Raw genomic sequence first — 22,403 nt, forward strand, 5'->3', positions numbered from 1 at the left:
CATGTATGCAAACGAATGAGAGCGACCGCAGAGGTCAAACCCATTGACTTTAGGTGGGCGATACCTTTCAGGCCCTGCAATATCAGTTCTACCAAGGCCCGGTCAGACACAGTTGGTCTAGGTTTACATTTTACTGTACATATTACTATTGGTTAAAGTCAAAGAGTTCTGAGCCATCTCATATAGTAATGTGGAAACATGACATCACTGTTGGTGTATTTTATCCTCATCCCTCTGTCACCAGAGACTCTCGTGGGCCTGTCCATCACAGAGGCCATCGACTTCTGGTCCCTTGGGTGATTGGTTCACTGTTTATGGGAGCTCGTCTGTACCTATGTTGTGATCAATACGAATTGGTCCATTTTACTGAACCGCAGTGCTCCCTAATAGAGGGAGACATTCCACACTGATGTCTAACACTCTGTGAAGACGTTCATTAAGATGTATGTGTTGCTATGTATGGTGTCACCCACGCAAACAAATATTTAAAATTTGGGCTGAATGTGAACAATTGGAATTGTATTGTAACAGTTCAGAGCGCTGCTCCTCAACCAACCAACACCACCTGAGTGTTCACATCCAGACCATCACATCCATCGTCTCAGTGTGATGTGTGTCTGGAAACACCAGACTATGCTCCCTGACTGTCTTTAAGCCAGGCTCTACCCAGTAGAGCTTGACCCTCAGCCTATGAGGCAAACTTAGACACACATAAATGTCCTGAATATATACAGAACTATAGTTAGTCGGTTTCGATCGATGGCTGGTTAAATCTGTTTTTAGAGTGATGTGATTTGTTGACCACAAATCCCATGGTGTGATGGGTCAATTGTTGATATGTTGCACATATCAACAAACATGAAGTGCAGGTTTAAAGAGCAAATAATCAAATGTAACCATTTCCTAGAAGCTGCCCAGTAGCCACTGGTCCACAGCCTCGTGCTTGGCCCGACCCATGGTTTGTAAAAACTGCACTATGTGATCTTATGTAATACACCCCGACAGGACTGACCACCAGTAGTACCAGCACCACCACCTACTGTGGTGTAACACAAGAGACTATTACCTATTAGTTATTGTGGTTCAATAAGCAACCTGCAACACCTCCCACTCTAACTGCTGTTACCACCACCACCATAACTACCAGTACAGGATGGACCAGCACTCAAAGCCATTTCGAACACTGAGACATTCAGCTCAACTGAGTTTACAAAATACATTTCAGCAGTAGGCCTACTGGACAGGAAATAAAATATTGTCACGCATCATTTTGTTGCTACTATTTTAAATTCACTCTACATTTCTAGTTAGTTAGCAGATGTGCCACACAATAAGGGCATACAGCTTTATTTCAACACAGCCACTGTTTTACCAAGTATTGATTGTCTCTATCTCCAAGTTATTTTCGACTTAGGAGACAGCATTTTTGTTTATATGTTGCAATTACTATTCAATGTCAATATGACTATTGGTGGGAATAAAGAAAACAGTTGGTTCTTTCAAATTGTGGTGCTCGTTTTTTATTTGCATTGATGTCGATTTTATATCAATGACAACATTTAATCCAACATTTAAAAAAAAGAAGTTTTACGAACTCTAACCTTGTCTGGAAAGTTCAATATCGTGTGCCCTCTTTGCTGAGACAAGCTAGCGAGCCAACTTAAATCTGGAGCTAGATGCGGACCCACAAAATAAGGAAAACATGGCAGAAAAGAGAATGAAAAACTTAAAACTTTAAAGAGTTATATTTGCGGGTGACTGTTGCGACAGCCAAGCGGCACAATGTGGAGCGACACTTCATTACCTGTCACAATAGCTTCTAGGCTAACTACCCAACTTGCAGAGCCCTAAGGGCAGAAAAGGACCGTGAGTCAAGTAGCCCTTCGTACGACTCAGTGCCCTTTAAGTAGCTCTCGGGTTCAAAAAGGTTGGTGACCCCAGATCTAAAGTCTGATTTGTGAGACTAGCTGTAAGCTAACTCCTAAAACTCTTTATCTCAAAATGCAATTTTTTATACATAGTATTCATATTTAGAAATGTAAAAGATGAACAGGGTTGATGGACCAGGGGGGGTGGTGTCGGGATGGCTGGTTCTACTCTCATGATGCTCATTCCATCAGGCGCTGTAACGGCCTAAACTAACTGCCTGGCTTCCATGTGTTTCCATTTACCTGGCGACAAGCTACCAAGCATAGCATTACCACCACAGTTATTACTCAGTGGTCTGGGCAGTCACCCCATGGGGGGGCAGCCTCTGTAGTGAAGCTTACGCAATAACCCTCCACCGTTTAAAGACTAGCCACTCTGGAGACACTTGAGGTTATCTGTCCTTAGGTCTAGTTTGTTTCTGGTCAGAGGGTATAGGGGTATTTCTTCTAGAAAGCCTCTGCGCAAATGTGTGGCTGCCCTGGCTCTCCTGTGGCACCGAGTGGTTTCAGGGGCTATTGGGTCATTCCAAGATGACAGGAGATGAAGGGTTCACACTCATGTATAGCGCAACCTCGTCCAAGAAAGATTCAAGACCGCTGTGTGGATACATAGAGCACAGTGAGTCGGTTGTTTAATTCCGCTAGTGTGCATGTTGGGATGGTTTTGGATATACTCCCATATATCAAATGATTAAGTTCTCCCTCAAGTCCGAAGGGAAGACAGAGTGCTTGATAAACTTCAAACATGTTGTTGTTGGTCTGACCAACCAAAATGGATGGAAAATATTGCCTAAGCCTGAAGGCTGGCCAATGTCTCAACTGATTCGAGGTGTTGGTTGTAACCAGTATTTAACTTGCTTGATCCAACCATAACTTTTGTTTCCCAGCTGAAGTATGACTTTTAATTTTCCTCCTATAGTTTCCTTCTCTGCTCCTCTCATCCCCACAGAGCCATAGAAAAATGTTTTCTTTGAGGAACATCGCTCTGTTCTACCTGAGCGTTTTATAATTCTGTACATGTCCGTTTTCCTGGAACTGCCAAATGTCTTTCCATCCTTGCATCCCTCGCCCCGCCTCTTGGGGCCTACTCTCCACCAGTGTTTAGGGCTGCAGCAGGTGCCCCTCCCCTGGGCAGGCTGCTCAGGAAAGCACCCTGCTGGGTAGACGAGACTAGGCCACAGCCCGGGCCAACTCCATGCTGTGAGGCGTACAAGAGGCTCCCTTTCTCTCCAGACACAGGAAAAAAAGATTCCGCTTGCACACCAAAACGAAAAATGTAATTTTTCCCATCTGTTTTTCCTCTCTAAATCACTTGTCCTCTCATCTAGTCTGTACATTCTACAGCTTCACGTCTCTTGCTTGATCGATGCTCTCAGGTGTTTGATTTGATTAGCCTTTATATTTAATTTGCATAACGGATCAAATCAATTAATGTGATTAATGTAAAATGTACTAAATACTTGGTCTTTTTTATTATTTAGCTATATTGTCGTTCTTCTTTGGAATTTATTGAGGTCAAAAGTATAATAGTATAATAAAGGTTTTATGCTGTATACTATATTGTCTACACACACACACACACACACACACACACACACACACACACACACACACCCACACACACACACACACACACACACACACACACACAAATCAAATCCCTTTACTTGTAATTCCTAGTTTAACAGCAAACATCGAAGCCCAGGGGCTCACAGTAACTCTTTGTTCCACCCATGGCCACCCCATCGTGAGGCACCCTCCTCCCCGTCACGTTCCCTGTCCTCACACCTCCGTGTCAGCCGCCAGGATCAGGCGAGACCAAGGCTTCCACTGACTTGAAGGCCGGGAGGTTACATAAACCAACATACGTACTGCAGTTCGCACATGGTCTCTTACAAGGGAAGACAGTAAATATGACATGTCTGCCCCTCTCCCTCCCCCTTCTCCGCCATGCTTCACTCTGATGCCGTGACTCACGCCTCCACTGCTCTCAGCGCGGCGCCCTGTAAACAACCAAACCCTGTCGACTCAGGCGTCAGAGCTGCCTCGACCCCTCTGACCTTTGACACCTCACTCATCTGAACCCCATGGTTAAGCATGCAGACGGAGCGCCATCGACATGTGAAGGCGTTTTGCGTTCACCTCCTGCACACGCAGGCGCCATTGGTAGTCATTAGTATCTAGGAGGTTGAATATCATAAATTAATAAATACATGTGTGAGGGAAAAACTAATATTTTTGGGGGGTATTACGGAGTGTTTTCTAAGGTTCTGTTATGGGCATCTACTTCTTAATCCACTTTCTGGTATTTGACCATTCGGATACTCTAATAGTGCCAAAAACAACATTGAAGAAAATGTGGAAGCATGTTTAGGATATTAACAAGATTTCTTCAAAGGTCATTGCAAATAGTTTTTGCAAATAGACATACTATAGTTTGTGTGAAAGCAGGTCAAAGGAATAAGAGCACCATCTGCAGGCGAATATAATACAAAGTTAACTTGCAAGAAAATACAAAATACTACATTTATTCAGCTACAATACTCCTTAGTGCATTATGCTATATAGATATCCAGCCAGTGCACTGCCAGAATGCATCTAGAAACCTGTTATAGGTCATTTCAGGAAGCTTGGGTTCAAAACATAAACCATGCAAGCAAAATTGCCAAAACTTTCATTGTAGGTATCAGTTCATTGTAACTACAAAGACATGCCAACGCTAGGGTGGCTTGATGCCATCCTCTATGCCAGGCTGTAGTCCAGTGCTTATGTGTCATATACTGATCATGTTTTACGCCTTACCATGTTCAAATAGTTTACTATGTGTTTTATTATAACTAGAAATATTAACCTTGATTTTCTGTTTGGGTGCCTGGTGCTCCTGGCCCTGGTAGAGAATCATAGGACCACCACAGACTCATCCTCATGAAGCCTGCTCAGTGTCATGGATGAGAGTGACCACTGGCACTCCATCAGGTGTCAACTTAATTCAAAGCAGACTTCTTACAAGTCAGACCTCCTTTACAACAGACAGTGGCAATTGAACAACAACACCATTGGTAAATGATAACTAGACCATTATTTAACTAACTGTTAATTAATGTAACCTTATTGTGAAGTGTTACCAACACTGGTCTCAGTTCAGCATTGAATTAAGGCCTATTCCCTCAACCTAATATATAATAGAGAGAGCAATTGGGGCTGCATACTCTAACCCAGTGCCCAAAGGGCACTTTAATACATTTCAGGGGGTACTTGGATCCTTCAAAAAAATATTTAATAATTTTCGTTGTTCTACATTTTTTATGAATAAGTGTTCAATAATACTACCGTAATAAAAGGAGAAGTTTATGAATACCACCTAAATAGACGAGGAAATAAAAATATGTATGTAAATGTTTTTAGATCTTGCCCCCCGCATTTACGGCATGTTATATGCACATAGATAAGATACAATAGTTGTCATTGTTTTCCCTTTATTTTGTGATAATGGTAATTGGTAAAATAAATATCATAGTAAAATAAAGCTTAAGAACAACTTAACCCATTAAAAGAAGCAAGAGCGATCTGACTGAAGAAAAGCAGAGTTTTCCATTCTGTTGTCAACAACCTGGGGATGGGAGGGTGGATGTCAAATCTGTTGGTCCAAGTGGCCCCCCACGCGGTAATCTCGTGTTCCGCAGTAACCTGCACCTCTGTGTCCCTGCCCCTGTGTGGTCGGTAACTGAACACCTGCCATGATGGCTCTCAGTAACCCTGCCTATCTGAAGGAACCACCATGTAGACATGATGCTGGTGTCTCTTCTTATGTCGTAACAAAGAACCGCACACACTAAGTAATACTGCGGTAGTGGGATAATACGAGAAAAAATTGGCATGCTTTTCAACAACCTAGGTGGGCCAGTAACAGGGCTAGAGAGGAGCACAGTGTTGCCATGACAAATATCCTCATTACAAACAACTACGTCAAGAAATTGGTCTGATACAGTTAAGATAAAGATTACAAAATATGTTTTTTTTTCTCATAGTCTAATCTATAATATGAAATGACACATGACATATAACTTTAAAGGCTTAAATTAAAGACAAGTTATTATTGTGTGTAGCTGCTATCAGCTATCAAAGACAAAATTTATATTAAAAAATCATGCATTATAGAGGACCACCATTGTTCATTTAAATTATTACAAGATCACATCGAAACATTCCAAACTTACCATCATTAACAGTTACAAAGGTGTATGCTGATTGATAGAGAAAAGTTGAAAGGAGACGATGGCCTTACCAATCAATGAAGTCTTCCTCGTCCTCCATGCGTTTTGACAGATGCCTCTGCCAAGGAATGTACTTCGGTGGCACCATCATGGTAAAGATGCAATGGGTGAGGGCGGAGCGGGCAAGGTGCCTGATTCAACCAGCTGAGGCATCATCTCTACACTGTCAGCTGTGTTTGGCCGTAAACTCACCGTACACAGGTACCTGGCGCTCCCTCGTGGCCGAATCCTGCCGAAGAAAAATATATTCAAGGCCACTTTATTTATGTATCACTTTTCATACACGAGGCAGACTGGTGTATGCATATAAAATAATAAAGTAAAATAGAGAAATAAAATAAAATAAATGCACATTTTTTAAAAAAAGCATCGTTAAAAGTTAAAAGTGCAATGTATTTAAGATTTAGCAGAAAGTTAAAGTAAACCTAAAAGTCTTCAGTCTTATTTTGAAAGTGGTCATAGTTGGGGGCAAGTTTTACATCCTCCAGAGAGTTTATTCCAGCTATTTGTTGAATAGTAACTTAATCCTGCTTTCCCATGTTTCGTGTTTACTCTGGGGATAATTAACAGATTGGTCTCAGAAGATCTTAGTGGTCTAGATTTATTATTATCATTAATTATTGTGATCTATGCTGCTACTTATTTTTGAATAATTACATTTTTACTCAACCCTAACCCTTACTTTATTTACTTTGTCTTGTATTGTTGATTACTGTAAAGGCACGAAGCCTAAGAATTGTTCTCTTGTGTACTTTTACAATAAGATTTAATAAAAGTTATTCTGATTCTGATTCTGATAGGTGAGTAGCATGATTTTAAAATAAATTCTGTGACATACAGTGAGGCAATGTAACGATTTAATAACATACCGGAAGCGGACACAGCTGCCCACTTCCGGCTTGCTCCTCGACAACAGAACAATCTGGTGGCGCAGTGGAACCAAGTGTATTTTGTTGTTAAAATATTCTTGATTGTATTGATAGGTCCCTCTGTAATTAAGGACATTGATGTCATTTGGTGGAACTCAAAACGGCGGGTGAGTGCCACGCAGCACGGCCCCTGCTGCTGGGTGTAGCTTTAGCTTTAGCTTTAGCTGTGTTTACCCAGTCTGGTCAGCCATCTAACCTCAGCGTTAGCCGTCTGCTTCATGTCTACCTCATGTCTACTTCCCATTTGATATAAGGTGCAGCCTGCATGGATCGCGCTCTATCGCTATCTGCCCTATCGCTACGACTTTCGTTGTTCTAGCTAATCCGCGTGTATGTGATTCAGACTAATTTTGTCACTTACGGATTCATTCGGAGTCCTGTCCGGCATGGTAATAACATTCCAAGACTAGGTTACCATTAGCATTGGTTTTTATTTGTTTTGTTTTTGAAGGCCAATCTAATTCGGAGTAGGAAACTTTATTAAACTAATCTTGTATAATTATTTCTTTATTAAACCAATGCATAAATCATTTATTCATACCATGTTATTTTCTTAATTTTTAAGCCGCCGCAGCAAATGGGACCAGCCGGGGCCCGGGTCTGGTTCTGGGGGGATGGGTGAGGTGGAGACTGCACCCACTGGGGCCCTGGATGCAGCAGCAGCCGTGGCTGCTAAGATCAATGCCATGTTGGTGGCCAAAGGAAAACTGAGACCCTCACAAATAGGTGTCCCTGGACCCCTCGACAAGGCAATGCTCTATTCTCATTACATGTATCTCATACTCGCTCTGATCATCTTTAGAGCCACTAATGCAGTGCTGGTTCAAAAGGTGCCTATTCAGGACGGGGTGATTGCTTTGCCTCCCGTGTGGCTGCATGCAGTTTTCTTGAGAGCTGCTCATTCAAATAACTTCACGCTCCACAGTGCACTTCCTTCTGTCCTAAGCAACCCATCCTCCAAAACAGGCAGATTTTTGCAGCTTTCTCAAGGACTGCACTTCCTTGGGTTCCCAGCAGTACACCTGCTTAGTCTGAAGTTGATCGAATGAATGGTTCCTGAGAAAACTGAAAGACATACAGAGACCCCTCGGACACAGTTTGATTCATCTAACGTTAGTAAGTTCAGTGGCCAAGTGAATTGCAGACATTGAACCGTGGCTTGTGTTGGCCCATTGCCGTTGAAGACCTGGTTGAGTCTGTTGATAGAGCCCTGAAGCCGCACCCCCACTTGTGCACAAAGTGCTGTTGTTTGTTTTGTTTGGTTAATGTTGAACCTTAAGTGTTTGCAAATAAGTTGACACTGCACTTCCTTGGGTCCACAGTGATACACACGCCAAGTGGAAAGTAGATCAGCTGAACGGTTCTAGGGAAGCCCACAAACACAAACGCACAGATTCCACAAATTATAGCTAGACGGTAGAACAGACCGTTAGAGATAAAATCAGACCGGTAGAGATACAGTCATCATCATAGGTCAGGAACTACGATAAAGGTATATTTGACTGCCTTACAAATTAACTGTACACACCATTCACCATTAACTATACACAGAATGCTAAAAACATTCATTCATTCAACTATCCCAGGTCGTGGGTGTTTGCAAACCTGCGATGCCGACTAAAGCTAAGGATGATCTGGTGGTGGCCGAGGTGGAGATTAACGACGTGCCCCTCACCTGCCGTAACCTACTGACCCGGGGGCAAACCCAAGATGAGGTCAGAGCCCAGAAGACACTGGTTTGGTTTAAATGTTGTTTAATTTTGAATGGCTTTGGAGTCGATCTGACATTGATCTCCCTCTGTCTCCTTGCAGATCAGTAAAATTAGTGGCGCTGCGGTGTCCACTAGAGGGCGCTACATGGCAGCAGACGAGAAGGGCAAAGCACTGTCGGGGTCAGTCCTGTTTCCAGAACACAGACTACTAAAGGCTCTCTCCAGAGTCTCTTTTCACAACTCTCATAAGTCTATCTTCACAACTAATGGTGCTCTTAAGGCACTGCAACAGTAACATTGGTCTTTTGCTCTGCACAGGGAGCGACCCCTTTACCTGCATGTCCAAGGCCAGACCAGGGAACTGGTGGACAGTGAGTACTTCTCCTGGAAAGGTATCTTTAGTATCCGCCACAGTAGCGATGACGGGCCACAAGTTGACACAGATTGTGTTGCTTTCTCCCCAGGGGCTGTCAACAGAATCAAGGAGATCATCACCAACGGACTGGTGAAGGCTGTGGCTGCAACAACATCCTCTTCATCATACAGTCACAGTCCTGCAGTCCCAGCCCCAGTTTACCAACCGCATAAACCACCTCCAGTCTCGATGCCACTCATGAGCCATGGCCACAAACCACACTATCAGTCTGGGGTATGGCATGTAATTTCCCCCCTCATTCTACGGTTGGCTTCTGTGATGATGCCTCTTATTTATGTTTCTCCTACATATATTGGATTGTCTCTCTCAATTTGAATCAGCACCAGATAATTGGTGGGATCAGTCTGTCTCGATTTTCAGAACATCACATCCAAATGGTTGTTTAGTAGTTGAATACAACATGTCTCATTGGGCAGAATGTACTGGACATTTCCTAGCAGCCTCTGCCCTTGTCATCATATGTGTCATGTGTCATCATATGTTCATCACTGGTGTTCCCTCTCAGATGCACTATGTGCAGGACAAACTCTTCGTGGGTCTGGAGCACGCCATCCAGGGCTTCCCCGTGAAGGAGAAGGTGGAGGGCCCCGGCTGCTCCTACCTGCAGCACATCCAGGCCGAGACGGGGGCCAAAGTCTTCCTCCGGGGGAAGGGATCGGGCTGCCTGGAGCCCACCTCTGGACGCGAGGCCTTCGAGCCCATGTACATCTACATCAGGTGAGGCCCGAGAGGAGAATCATTCGGGTGATTCACAGAAATAAGAGGCTCTGAGTGTGAAGGTTTTGCCTAACGAGAGGATTGAACCAATGTAACATTGTCTTCCCCAGTCATCCTAAGCCTGAGGGGCTGGCAGCCGCAAAAACCCTCTGTCAAAACCTGCTCCAAACCGTAAGTTACCAATTAGATTGAAGTTGGTCATAGTTGGGTATACATTTATAAAGTTAAACATAATGCATATAAAATTTAGTAGTAAATATTATTGCACTTGTATTCAATAATGCCATCAGGTTAAAGGCCATAACAATATATGATGGGTTTAGCGGTGTGAGTATCTTAATGCACTATACTAGATTTAACTAAGTGTGTTAAAACATGTTTCTCTCTCCAGGTACATGCTGAATATTCCAACTTCCTGAACCAAATGAGTTCAATGATGCCCCCGCAAGGTAAAGGGCTCCGGCGCCTTCCTCTTCGGCTCTTTGTACCTGACTGGAACATGAGTCCATAAGGACTCCAGACCTGCTTGTGCACATGCTCTAAGTGCCCACCGGGACCTCCTGACACCACCTCTCTCTTCCTCCTCCAGGCTACATGCCGCCATTAGCAGTCAACGGATTGCCCCCCCAGCCTGCCTACTACCCCCCTGCAGGCTACCAGCCAAGCTACCCCATGCCCGCCCCCCCTCCCCGGGCTGTTCCCCCCCCGTACGCTGTCCCCCCGCCCATCCCCCTAGCTGCCCCCTCGGTGGTGCCCCCCCCGTACAGCCTCCCCCCTGCCCGTTTACCCGCCCCTGTTCCCGCCGTGATGCCACCGGTAAGACGGTTGTGGGTGTCAATGAATGAATGAATAAAAAACATTAGCATAGATGAATACCATTTAACTAGGCAATGGATTCATGACTTCACATTGCATACCAGTGAACCAAAACTATGATTGCTGAAGAGTGAAGGTAATGGTCTTTATAATTTATTAATTTGACCCGTGTGTACAGCTTCTAAATGACTTGGGTTCTATACTTGAAACCTTGTTCATACTCTCAAAGCTCCAGGTGCATTTGTCTAAAAGATTGGTACAGCACAACACAATAGCTCACCTGCAAAAGATCAAATCAAACATTTAACTCATGCTTATTGTCTCATGAAGAAGTCAATGCCCTCAAAATGAAAGTCTCTTTGACATTGTGCAAACCTGGTGGTCAAAATGTTAAAGGGGACATATCATACCACCAGGTGTGAGTGTGATTAGCCATTACAAGCCGTTTTCAAAATGTGCAGCATTGTGACATCACAGGTGGGCGTATCCATCTAGATGTGTGACGGATAGATGGACACGCCAACCTGTGATGTCACAATGCTGCACATTTTCCAACCTGCTTGTAATGGCTAATCACACTCACACCTGGTGGTATGATATGTCCCCTTTAAGGTTTATGGCCGTGGACCCTGAACATGTTCATATATTCTCCTTTCAGTTTTGAGCTATTTTTTTTTTATTGACACTGAATGGTAACTGCTCTAGATTTAACCGAATGCTACACTATTTTTTATCAAACTGAATACTTTTCAGATGTCAAGGTTAAACATAACACATTGAACTCCTATTTTGATGAAAATTCTTAGTGTATTTTCTTTACGTTAAGTAGCTTTCCTACACATTTTTTTGTATGTGTTCACCGAAAACATACAAAAATATAATGCATAAAAATAAATCTGTGCCAAAGCCATTGAGAAAAACTGTAAACATTGAGATTGGCTAAGATGTGTTGATTCATGGGAGGGATTTTTCCCACGGTGAATGGTGCTGACATCTGTCTCCTGCTCCTCCTCAGCTGCAGACCGTCACTCCCGTTCCCTCCTTCTCTCCCGCTGTGCCCGCTCTCCCCAAGGCCCCGCCCCCGGTGCAGGCAGCCAATCCCCCGCAGAAGAGGCGCTTCACAGAGGAGGTGCCGGACGAGAGGGACAGCGGGCTCCTGGGTTACCAGGTGATCCCCATCTCCCCCTCCTTCTCTCCTGTCTTTATTCTGCCTTTCTTTTCTGCCCTGCTAAGCATCACTGCTTTCCTCCACAGCTGAACCGCTCCACTTTGACTGCTGTTAGATCCACCCCACCTTTTTTCTAGTAGCATCATTATATATATACATATATATATATATATGTTTTTGTGTATATGTTCTTTGTTGTCATAGTACACAAGTAATGTAATAATAAATATTGGGATAGGGAGCAGATGATTATTATAGGGGCTGGTAGAGGATACCTGCTAATCGTGCCTGTGTGTCTTTCTGCTCATAGCATGGACCCATTCATATGACTAATTTAGGTGCAGGCTTCCCAGTGGGCAGCCCGGAGACCTCAGGACCCCTGTCACAGAGTTCCTCCAGTGCACCAAATGAGAGGGACAGGTATTGGTGACCTTCTTCCAGACTTTAAAGCAACTAGCTGTTACTCCAGAGGCCTTTGGGACCAAAATGTGAATCGCAAATGGACTAATAAATGTGCCGCTGCTGACCCTTCTCTCCCTCTCCATCTTTCTCCAGTCGACAGCTAATGACCCCACTGCCCATGTCTTTGAACGGAGGTATGAGACCCAAGATGGAGGAGATGAGGGCACTGCAAGGCCCTCTGGGTAAGGGCATTACCCTCCATGGACAGACAAATCCCTGTCACAAATCCATAGCTTATACTTTTGGCTTATTCAAATACCCCATCTTAACCCCTCAGCATGTATGTTCCTGAATGAAAAGGCTAAAAACGACCCTGTCCTGAGGTGGACATAGGTCTAGATTTAGTTAATTAAAGGCTTCGGAAAATGTATGGCTCTTCATGCTACCTAGTTAGCTTTACAAAATACTTTTTAAAACCATAAGATGCAGAAAACACCAAAGATACACCTTTTAAAGGTGTCTCCCAGAGTTGACTTGATTTTTCTGAACTTTTTAAGAGCTGCGTAGCAAATGGGACTATAGTCAGCATTTAATGGTTGGTTGTTTATTCGGATGTATGGGAAGGAAGATGAGTGCATCTTTAAGGTGGCATCGCTTTGCCCTGAATGGCTGTGGGAGTGTGAACACGGCCATTGGAAATGGTATTTAATAAGTTGACCCCTTTTAGGCTCAGGAATGAAGGCATTGGAGGGACATCCCCCCCTACTATCACCAAGCTATTCCATCCACCTCAGTCCCTTTCTGATGACATCATCAGTCTGGAGTTTCGTCTTGAGTCCGGTCCCTGTGGTCTCATCACTAACGAGAATGTCTCTTTGTTTTTGTGTTTTCTCTTTTCCTCTGTGTTTTTCTTCTCTTTCATGTACCGCTGGGGGTGGGGCATGACTTCTGCTGTGACGCTGTCCGACCATTTGATTGGCTGTCGCTCCCCACCAACCAATGGCTGCTTTCGACCAATGCCCCGCCTCTGCTGACTTAAACAATGAATCCACTCTAATGACCATTTTACTTCCCCCAAACTGTTAATACATTAACTTTGCACCTGTCTTCTATGTGACAAATGTTATTATCCATGGCTGTTTTTTTCTCCCCATGTCCTTCTCTTTTGTCTCCCAACGTGTTGTTTCTCCATGCACCACCAAACCTCTCCTATTTCAGAGCCTTCCGTGAAGCGAGTGAAGACGGGCCTGGTGGCGTACACAGGGGACTCCTCGGACGAAGAGGAGGAGCACCGCTCTGCCCCACGGGCTCTGGGGACAGGTAACCCCGGGTTGGCTCCCCCTCCGTCCCCAAGCTGGACGCAGGGGTACCGCGGCCTCACGCCTGCAGCACCCCGTGACAAAGCTCAGACACACCATCAGCAGCAGCCGCCCATGCCCTTCTGGATGGCCCCTTGAGGCAGAGCCAGGCCCAGCACAAACCCCTGAAGTGAATTTGAATGGCCCTGTCCTTCCAGGGCGACCCAACACCTTGTGGTTGGCTTTTGACACGTATTCACGACCACATTGAAAACGGGTTCTGCACTTTGGTCGGCCAAAAGACTTGCTGATGTTTTTTGTTTTTTTGAATTAGTTCTCCACTATAGGTTGGAAATGCAATGTGTTAAAGACATTTGAAATCTTTAAATACATTTTTGTTAAACTACTGTGCTGGCTCCTCCATGGATAGATCAGCAAATACTACACCTTAACTTTTGGATTAATCCCCTTGCGGAAGTAAGAAGATAGTCTTTTTAACAGGTAATGATGTCTCAAATTACGTCTTTCTATTCGCCTTTCTACTTTCCCCTTGTTAAAAGTTTCCCGGGTTAAAAGTTCCGTTTGCCATTCCTTTATGCTTTTTTGTACAAACTAAACTGAACCTCATGTCATAGACCAATTAACTTTATTTCATGATTTTGTGAAATAAATGTTATTTATTGCCGTGTATCTTTTGTTGTGTATCCCTGCCTTGGTACAAAACGCAGACTATACTTAATAATGCAGTACTATACTCATCAACAGTCTATATTATTATATAGATTAACTTACTGCCAATATGACAAAGAAGGTGCCATTGTAGTTAAACAGCTTTCAGATATGTGTGCGTTCAACAGGGCACACTAAGCATCACATTTTTTAGCTAGTACTTCAAATGGATCAAAGCGATTCTACTATTCCCCGTAGTATAGCTGAGGTCCGTTAACAGCCTTAAGGTATAGTGATGTACTGGAGATTCAGACCATCTCGATCGATGGCTCTCGAGGAGTGTTTGTCGAGTTGTATTCTGCAATGCGGCTCTCCATCACTGGGCGGAAATGGCGGATCAGCCCCTGTGGAAGAAACAAGTTCACCATTAAATATAATTGTGGCTTCTATGTTTGATTCCTACCATGACATTCACTTTGTAGGTGAGGAGTCCGTTGCAGCAGCAGTTTAGGGCAGTGATTAGTGTAGTAAGACTGCTGACATAACATTGAAAATGTTTTTCTTACCTTCTATCTAATCAATGAAGCAATAATGGCAGAGGCTGCCCACATGATGTGCCATGGGGTGGTAAACCCTATCCCTACTAAAGATAGCATGACTCAGTCCTGTGAGCTCAACCAAAGTGAGGCAATTCACTGCTGGAGTCCATGAGAGTGACAGGAAGTAGATGAACCATAAAAAAAAACATTCCATATTGTATTGGGTTATACCAAGTAAGACCTGTCCATGGGTTGTGGTTTCAGGGAGGACTCACCTGTACAGGCCAGGCAGCCCCATCACCCAGGGCACAGATGGTATGTCCCTCTATCTGCTTGCTCAGCTCCCAGATCATATCTATTTCTGACACAGCCGCCTCACCGCGCACAAACCTCCACATCATCCCGTCCATCCAGTCCACTCCTTCAGGGCATGCACAAGGGAGGCAAAGAGAACCATTTGGTTTGTTGGGTCAATGCTTCTCTGGCGAAGCATTGTGAACAGCATAGGCTTACCCTTTTAAGTAGTACTAATAGTTTAATTATTAATGAGTAACCAACGTTTAAAAATAACCTGAGGGATAAAAACAGAATTATGGCCAAGTGCAACAATTATGTTGTCGTTTATGATTGGCGGTATTATATATAATTGGTGCAAGATTAAGTAATGTCTATTTCTGATTGGCAACAAATTGTTTGGCACTAATCTGAACCATATGTTAACGTAAATTGCATAACCTGTGTGTGAAGTTCTCCCAAAGGTCTGATTTAGTGTTAAGTTAAACAAAATTACATTATGAATGGCAATTCCTTACCCTCCCTACAGGGGGTGCACTGGCCACAGCTTTCATGCTTATAGAACTCCACCAAACGAGCAATGGCCCTGATCACATCAGTCTGATGGGGCGGAAAACACATTTGATGTTGTTGGACAGTTGGATATAATCAATAAAATTGCAATAATTTGATATAAATGAGAAGAAGTTTTGGATTTAGTTTGTACAGATTTATCCATGACGATGATGGCGGCTGTGCCCAGGGCAGTTTCTGCACGAACAAGGTCATCAAAATCCATCAGCACATCGTCACACACATGGCGAGGGATAATGGGAGTGGAGGAGCCCCCCGGAATGACACCCAGCAGGTTGTCCCAGCCGCCCCTCACTCCGCCTGCCCAATCACAGGGAAGGAGGAGGGTTAGAGCACACACACACACACACCCACACACACTGACACACACTCACACACCTGCGTGTCTGTCTATGAGCTCCCTCAGAGGAATAGACATTTCCTCCTCCACTGTGCACGGAGTGTTCACGTGACCGGAGATGTTGAATAGCTTTGTTCCCGAGTTCCTCTCTCTCCCGAAAGTGGCGAACCAAGCGCCACCTCGACGACAGATAGTCGGCGCCACGGCAACCGTCTCCACATTGGCAACCGTAGTCGGGCACCCAAACACCCCTAAAAGCAGCAGCGATGTGGTGGTTGATTAACACATTAATTAACCACGTAGATAACCCTAACCCTTACCCTAATAACCACAATTGAAATGATTGTAACATAAAATATTTATAATGTACGATATATAATAAATATCAATGTGTTGTTTACCATTAAAAAAATCCTCATCAAATAACTCCTGCAAGACACAGACTGCATCTGCAGGAGGAAGAGATAACAACCAAACCAATTACTGAGGTGTTATCCAACGCCAGGGTTGACCTGGAGCTCACCTATGTCCGCAGGGAACGGAGGTTTGAGGCGGGGTTTCCCCTGCTTCCCTTCCAGGGACTCTATCAGGGCGGTCTCCTCCCCGCAGATGTAGGCGCCTGCTCCCCGCATCACAAACACATCAAAGTCGTACCCAGAGGCACACGCGTTCTTCCCTAAGAGGCCCGCCTGGTACGCCTCACTGATGGCAACCTGGAGAGAGCGAGATCGGCAATGAGACACACGCAATGACTCAATCTTCAGACTTCAGATCAATGATGCATGTAATATAATACTACTACTACATATTCCACTATTACTACTACTACTACTACTACTAGTACCACATTTCAATAAGTTGGCTCCTGAAGGCCTCTATTTGACGGAATGAACAATCTGTTAAGGAATATTCACCATGGAGGCACAATATCCAGTGAAATTAGGGTTGCTTTTGAGGCAAGAATCAGGGTCCCCATACGCACACATAGACTTCCAATAAAAACCGTTAAAGGCTGTTGTATTTCACCAATGATACTCCAATAGTAGGCCTACATATTGAATGCCCACAACAAATCAAGTGGATAATCTTTTGCTTGGGTTTATAAACACATGTTGGCCTCCCACCTGTAGATTAGAGGCCTCATTGTAAAACTCTCCTCTGATGTAGATGTACGCGGCCCGGGCCTCCATGGCCCTGCCTGCGACCAGGCAGCCCTCGATCAGCTTGTGGGGGTCGTGACGCAGGATCTCCCGGTCCTTACAGGTCCCCGGCTCGCCCTCGTCGGCGTTCACCACTAGGTACTTGGGCCTGGGAGTGAAGACAACACGTGGCCTGTCATTCACCACAATGCAATGTCCCTGCCTAGAGGTTCTGCGTGGTGGGTCCTCCGTACCGGCCATCACTGGGCTTGTTCATGAAGCTCCACTTCATCCCAGTAGGGAAGCCAGCGCCCCCACGACCCCTCAGCCCAGAGACCTTCACCTCCTTCAGGATCCAGTCCGAACCCTTCAGCAGGATCTCCTTGGTTTTGTACCAGTCACCTCGCTGGAGCGCTCCCTTCAGCCTGACAAGAGGAGAGAGAGTGATCCACTACTAATAATGCCAACATGTAAGGATGGAAGAAATGCTAACTTTGCATTGCCACTGTTTATCTGTGCTTATGTATGCGTTTTTTTAAGGGAGGTTATTTAATTCGACCCCTCTGAGACCGATAGGGAAATGGAGAAAGAGAAGGGTAAGGAAAGATGGAGAGAGAGATTGTTCATTTATTAATTGTAAATGCAAACCTTATTTGGTTGACATGTATTCTGATTTATGTGATGAATTGTGCTTTTAATTGAGTATAGATGTTAAGTGCTCTACCCATCAGTGATGTTGTTTCTCACCTCCAGTCATGACGACCAAATAAATTGGTGAAAATCCTGTCTTGATCACTCAAAGGACCAAATGTGGTCTTTTGCGGCTTTACCTGGTTAAAAAGTACAAAAACAAAGTACCAAAGAGAAGACATTTAAACTAGGCCTATCAGAATATATATATTTTAATGTCAATGTAACGGCATTTAAACACGACTTTATAAACATGCTAACAGAGAGTGTATAACACCACTATGCAGCAGGCAGCAGCCACCGACCTGTGTCTGCGGCGCGGTGCTGTAGCCTTGCAACAGACGCGGCGCGGCCACCACTGACCGCGAGCATGCCCTCACGAGCAGCCGGCGGAGCAGCATCCTCAGAGGTCACTATGGTCCTGTCAATGGTACAAATGATACAAACTAACTGTACAAATGCTACCAACTAGACCATTCCCTCTTAACGCAAAACATGCAGGCCTACCGTTAAAGCGCCTGCGCAACAGAAGCCGCTCCGACGGAGCAGATTGACCACTAGGTCAACTCGACAGCATAGCCTACCTTTCTAGAGATGTTTCCAAGGTAACAAAAACAGTAGGCCCACGGAAGTGTTCTCCAAAAAAGACTTCCTAGAAGCATATATAAATGATACGCTATTACTAAAACGATCAAGGTCCATAGGAGGAGTTGAAGCTTAGTTGGGTTTATAGGATTAGGCTAACTATGTGCGTAATGTCCTGCCCGCTGCGCGTGCTTCAGGTGAAGTCTCGCGGACAGATTCAGGTGAAATGCAGCACGAGAGCCGTGTGGAGCAGGGTGTTAAATGACCCTCTAATTGGTTTCAAACCTAAATTATCTCTGAGGGGGGCTCAGAGTACATCTCTGTAAATCTTGGTTTATTATTTTGGAACTATTGGCAAACTTTATGTAAAATTATGGTTTAAAGCAAAATAGGCCGTGACCAGGGTAGGCTTCTGCTTGCTATAGGATAGGCCTACACCAAAAAACACACCATACACCAGGGGAAGATATAGATTTGTTTATTTGTTTCTTTACACTATCGGAAACATTATGGAAAATGAACATCTCTGAAAAGCTCAAAACTAAAACTGAAAAACAAAAAAAATAGTATCCCTGATAGCGGAGTCTAGACCCCGTTCCCTTCACCGAAGCCAAGAAAACAAATAGCTCACATAGAAAAACACATTTCACATTGGAGGTTCTGGTTAACCCTCGTTCATTCACACAGATTCCAACGCTTGTATGACAGTCTCCGTCCACAGGACCCCATCACAAGTAGTATGGCGGGAGGATCGTCCCTCCATCACAATTTCCTCAGATCATTCGTTTTTTAAACCACCCACGGTAGGCTACATCGTACAAAATGTGTGAGGCTATCGGTCCTACCTATTTAAGCAGGTTATAGAGCGCAAATATAATTTCTTCCCATTTTATTCTGTGTGATCACTTAGTGCAGTGCTCAAGATTACCTGAGAATAGTAACAACACAAACAAAATCCAAGGCAACATCATCCCTATATACAATCAATATTAAATATTGCTCTGTACCACTAAGCTGTTGATATTCAGTAATTTCTGGATTGATATTTTATCTTCTTTGTCTCTTATAATATAAAACATACCGTTTGTGCATGTGTTTAATGGAATGAAAATGATGGAATATCCCAAAAAGCTTCTCAAATCTCATAGTGCAAATCAATCAGGACGTAGCCTTTGTCTACAGAGGGGGGGGAGGCGACAGTGCACACAAGCCCTTGGACAGCGCTACTGCTACAGCAGAGTTTGGCTACATGGGTCTAAGGAGAAATGAGAAAAACATGATTATCATAATGCAAAATCATAGAATCGACACTGGTCTCTTGGTTATCTTGGGGGGGGGGGGGGGGGGGGGGGGAACGAAAAGAAAACATAAGCATTATTGGCTTATTAGGCTGGGCAGTGGCCCTCAACGACGACAACGGTCGAGAATCGATGGTCTCCCTCCATCGGTTGAATTCAAAGTATAGTTCACCATGTCGGACACAGCAAGGTTGTGACGGTTGCTCTACGTGCTCTAGCTCAACAAGAATACGTTTTGTCTGGACTTCTCTTGTCTCTTTGCCCTAAGGTCCCTTCTCTATCCCCCAGGAAGATGGAATGTGCTCCATTCCAGGATCGCTTCAGGGATTAAATGTGCAAACAAAATGCATGAGAGAACGAATAGCCAGCAGAAGACACATAGCCCCAAAAGGACATTTTGGTATATGGAGGATGACAAATAATAAAATAAAATAAAAATGAAAATACAATTTAAAAACCTAATTTCCAAAAGCACAAAGTAAATTTTTTGTTGTAAGACTAAATAGACTAGAATCAGACGGTACGGCGGAGCGTGGAAGCTAGGAACACCATCTACAACCCTCGACCAGGCCTCCCGCTGATCTTAAAGAGTCATAATAAATATAAATAAATAAATAAATACAGTAAAGGAGTAAGCCGCCTAATTCTTTCTTTTTGAAACTAGGAAACTTATGGTGGAGTGCATTGGAAGACTCGATGACACGCATCCTCTTATCCAGGAAGGATTGCTATCAACATACAAGAGTTGATGGAAAGAACAAGCCATGTATTTCTAATCGTTCAATTTTCAGTGATACAGACCAGTCTTTTTCTTTTGGTCAGGCACCCTAAATAACGCATTAGCTTTAGGAAACTATAGAAATAAATCTATATAACAGCTTTCTTAATGGCTTTCATATGAGTTCGGAACAATAACAGAAGGTTTTTTGAACTCTGCGTTGGCTATACTACTCGCATCTCTCGCCCTGTCTCTCTCTTTTGTCAACTTAAGATTTAGGAACCAGTCCAACAAAAAATCTTTGGTATCAGCACCCGGTAAAAAGGAAAGAAAAATCCAATATTCGACATGGAAACGTACAAAATATTATTGCTAATCACGCACCAAGCAAGACTCACCGCATTTCCATTCATAGCCCCGAGAGGTCAGTGGGGACAAAAACGCAGATGGAATTTCACCTGAACCAATACATTACAATTTATATCAAATCAATTATAGCTGTTGATTTTGCATAGTGAAAATTGCTTTGGTAGCCACACACTCAGAAATAAACTAATCAAATCTATAGTATAGAAAATGTAACGATAAACGACAAACTGAAATTATATATATATTTTTTGGAAAAGACAGAATAACATAAATACCAAGAGCCAGAAGGCAAACATTAAAAAAAACACAGAAAACCCGTTTTACTTTTTTTCCAATTTCTTTTCATTAAACATCTCTGGGTTTGTTTCCAAATAAGCGCTCTAACAGGCAGGTCCAGTCACCTGAGTGAGATTGTGTTGATAACCCCTGCCTACACAGACAAACACCCTATTCCTCTCCGTCCTCATCCTCTTCCACCATTTCCTCTTCATCCTCGTCCTCATCCCCCCATCCCTCATGCTGAACAGCAGGAGAGTGGACCCCTCTTGGGTAGCCCCCCACTGCCTCCCGCCTCAGCTCCTGGCCCCGCAGCAGGAGCAGCTCCTCCGGGTAGCCCTGCAGCTGGTGAGGCCCCTGGGCGAGTGCATGGAGGGCCAGATACCTTTCCTGCTCCGCCTCCCCGCCCGGGAGCAGCTGCAGGCCCCCACCCAGCGGCCCGCGGGGGAAGAAGACCGAAGAGTGGCCCTGCAGGGACGGGGGCTCCAGGGGGCTGGACGGTTCCCGCTCTCCTCCCTCCGCTCCGCCGACGTCGCCGTTGTCGTCGTTGTGGCGGTGGTGGTCCGCGTGTCCGGGCGTGCGGCGGGGCCGGCGGGGCCGCTGCTCCAGACAGCTGTGGCCCTTGCGGTGGCGCTGCAGGTGGTCCTCGCGGGCGAAGGCCTTGTGGCAGAGCGGGCACTCGAAGGGCCGGGCCCCGCTGTGGAGGGACAGGTGGTTCTTGAGGTCGTAGGAGTGCAGGAAGCGGGCGGGGCAGTGGGTGCAGGGGTATGGACGCTCCCCTGTGTGCTTCCGCATGTGGATCTTCAATTTATCATTCCTGGTTGAGAGGAGGACAGACGGAGAGAGAGAGAGAAGAAAGGAAAGAACAAAGAACAATGAGAAGTGCGGCGTGGACAACACGAGAGCACACTCAACAAATCAATCATGCGCGTGATTTTAAATGTTGATTTTAAGTGACAATGTGATTAAATAGAGCGTTGTTACAAGGATTATTCTAGACTTCAGTTACATGCGCACTCTCTCAATGGATGAATGGGATTAAACCCTTCTTCTGTACAGTGTCTGGTGTATTGTGTGAGACCCTTCTACGGTACAGTGTCTGGTGTATTGTGTGAGACCCTTCTACGGTACAGTGTCTGGTGTATTGTGTGAGACCCTTCTACGGTACAGTGTCTGGTGTATTGTGTGAGACCCTTCTACGGTACAGTGTCTGGTGTATTGTGTGAGACCCTT

The 22,403-nt window shown here is 44.5% G+C and overlaps 3 protein-coding genes across 5 annotated transcripts in view; 1 reads left to right on the forward strand and 2 right to left on the reverse strand.

The window, feature by feature from the left end:
• Positions 1-7,099: 7,099 nt before the first annotated feature.
• Positions 7,100-14,368, forward strand: khdc4 (KH domain containing 4, pre-mRNA splicing factor). Of its 3 annotated transcripts, none has more exons than XR_013811892.1 (14): positions 7,100-7,238; positions 7,697-7,880; positions 8,718-8,846; positions 8,944-9,023; positions 9,162-9,214; positions 9,308-9,492; positions 9,785-9,996; positions 10,107-10,167; positions 10,388-10,445; positions 10,586-10,812; positions 11,828-11,980; positions 12,319-12,400; positions 12,536-12,624; positions 13,601-13,661. XR_013811892.1 is itself a non-coding variant. In XM_079737194.1 (14 exons), exons 1-14 carry the CDS (start codon positions 7,210-7,212, stop codon positions 13,837-13,839), a joined length of 1,809 nt encoding a protein of 602 aa, XP_079593320.1. In that variant the 5' UTR covers positions 7,100-7,209; the 3' UTR covers positions 13,840-14,368. The 3 variants fall into 3 exon arrangements, 2 of the variants coding, with proteins under 2 accessions (XP_079593320.1, XP_079593321.1); XM_079737194.1 differs by having other exon boundaries at positions 12,291-12,400; positions 13,601-14,368; XM_079737195.1 differs by lacking the exon at positions 13,601-13,661 and having other exon boundaries at positions 12,536-12,674.
• A 254-nt stretch (positions 14,369-14,622) lies between these two features.
• LOC307076301 (NADH dehydrogenase [ubiquinone] flavoprotein 1, mitochondrial-like) lies at positions 14,623-18,325 on the reverse strand (the record flags this gene model as incomplete). The annotated part of the gene is made up of 10 exons (XM_079737238.1): positions 14,623-14,753; positions 15,164-15,309; positions 15,701-15,782; positions 15,889-16,055; positions 16,134-16,346; positions 16,619-16,808; positions 17,220-17,403; positions 17,489-17,659; positions 17,982-18,064; positions 18,230-18,325. 10 exons carry the CDS (start codon positions 18,323-18,325, stop codon positions 14,658-14,660), a joined length of 1,428 nt encoding a protein of 475 aa, XP_079593364.1. The 3' UTR covers positions 14,623-14,657.
• A 646-nt stretch (positions 18,326-18,971) lies between these two features.
• Positions 18,972-22,403, reverse strand: part of zbtb7b (zinc finger and BTB domain containing 7B) — a 17,991-nt gene continuing 14,559 nt past the window's right edge. The window contains exon 4 of the mRNA XM_079737217.1: positions 18,972-21,987. Coding sequence (XP_079593343.1) covers positions 21,342-21,987 — 646 coding nt within the window. The 3' untranslated portion in view covers positions 18,972-21,341. The remainder of the gene's footprint in view (positions 21,988-22,403) is intronic.

The sequence above is a fragment of the Pollachius pollachius genome (assembly GCF_949987615.1).
Source record: "Pollachius pollachius genome assembly, chromosome: 1".
NCBI lineage: Eukaryota > Metazoa > Chordata > Actinopteri > Gadiformes > Gadidae > Pollachius > Pollachius pollachius.

Coding starts and splice junctions, on each gene's coding strand:
- khdc4 (XM_079737194.1), top strand. CDS start 7,210: ATGTCATTTGGTGGAACTCAAAACGGCGG. Junction 7,239..7,696: donor GGTGGAACTCAAAACGGCGG/GTGAGTGCCACG, acceptor TTAATTTTTAAG/CCGCCGCAGCAAATGGGACC. Junction 10,168..10,387: donor GTCAAAACCTGCTCCAAACC/GTAAGTTACCAA, acceptor TTCTCTCTCCAG/GTACATGCTGAATATTCCAA.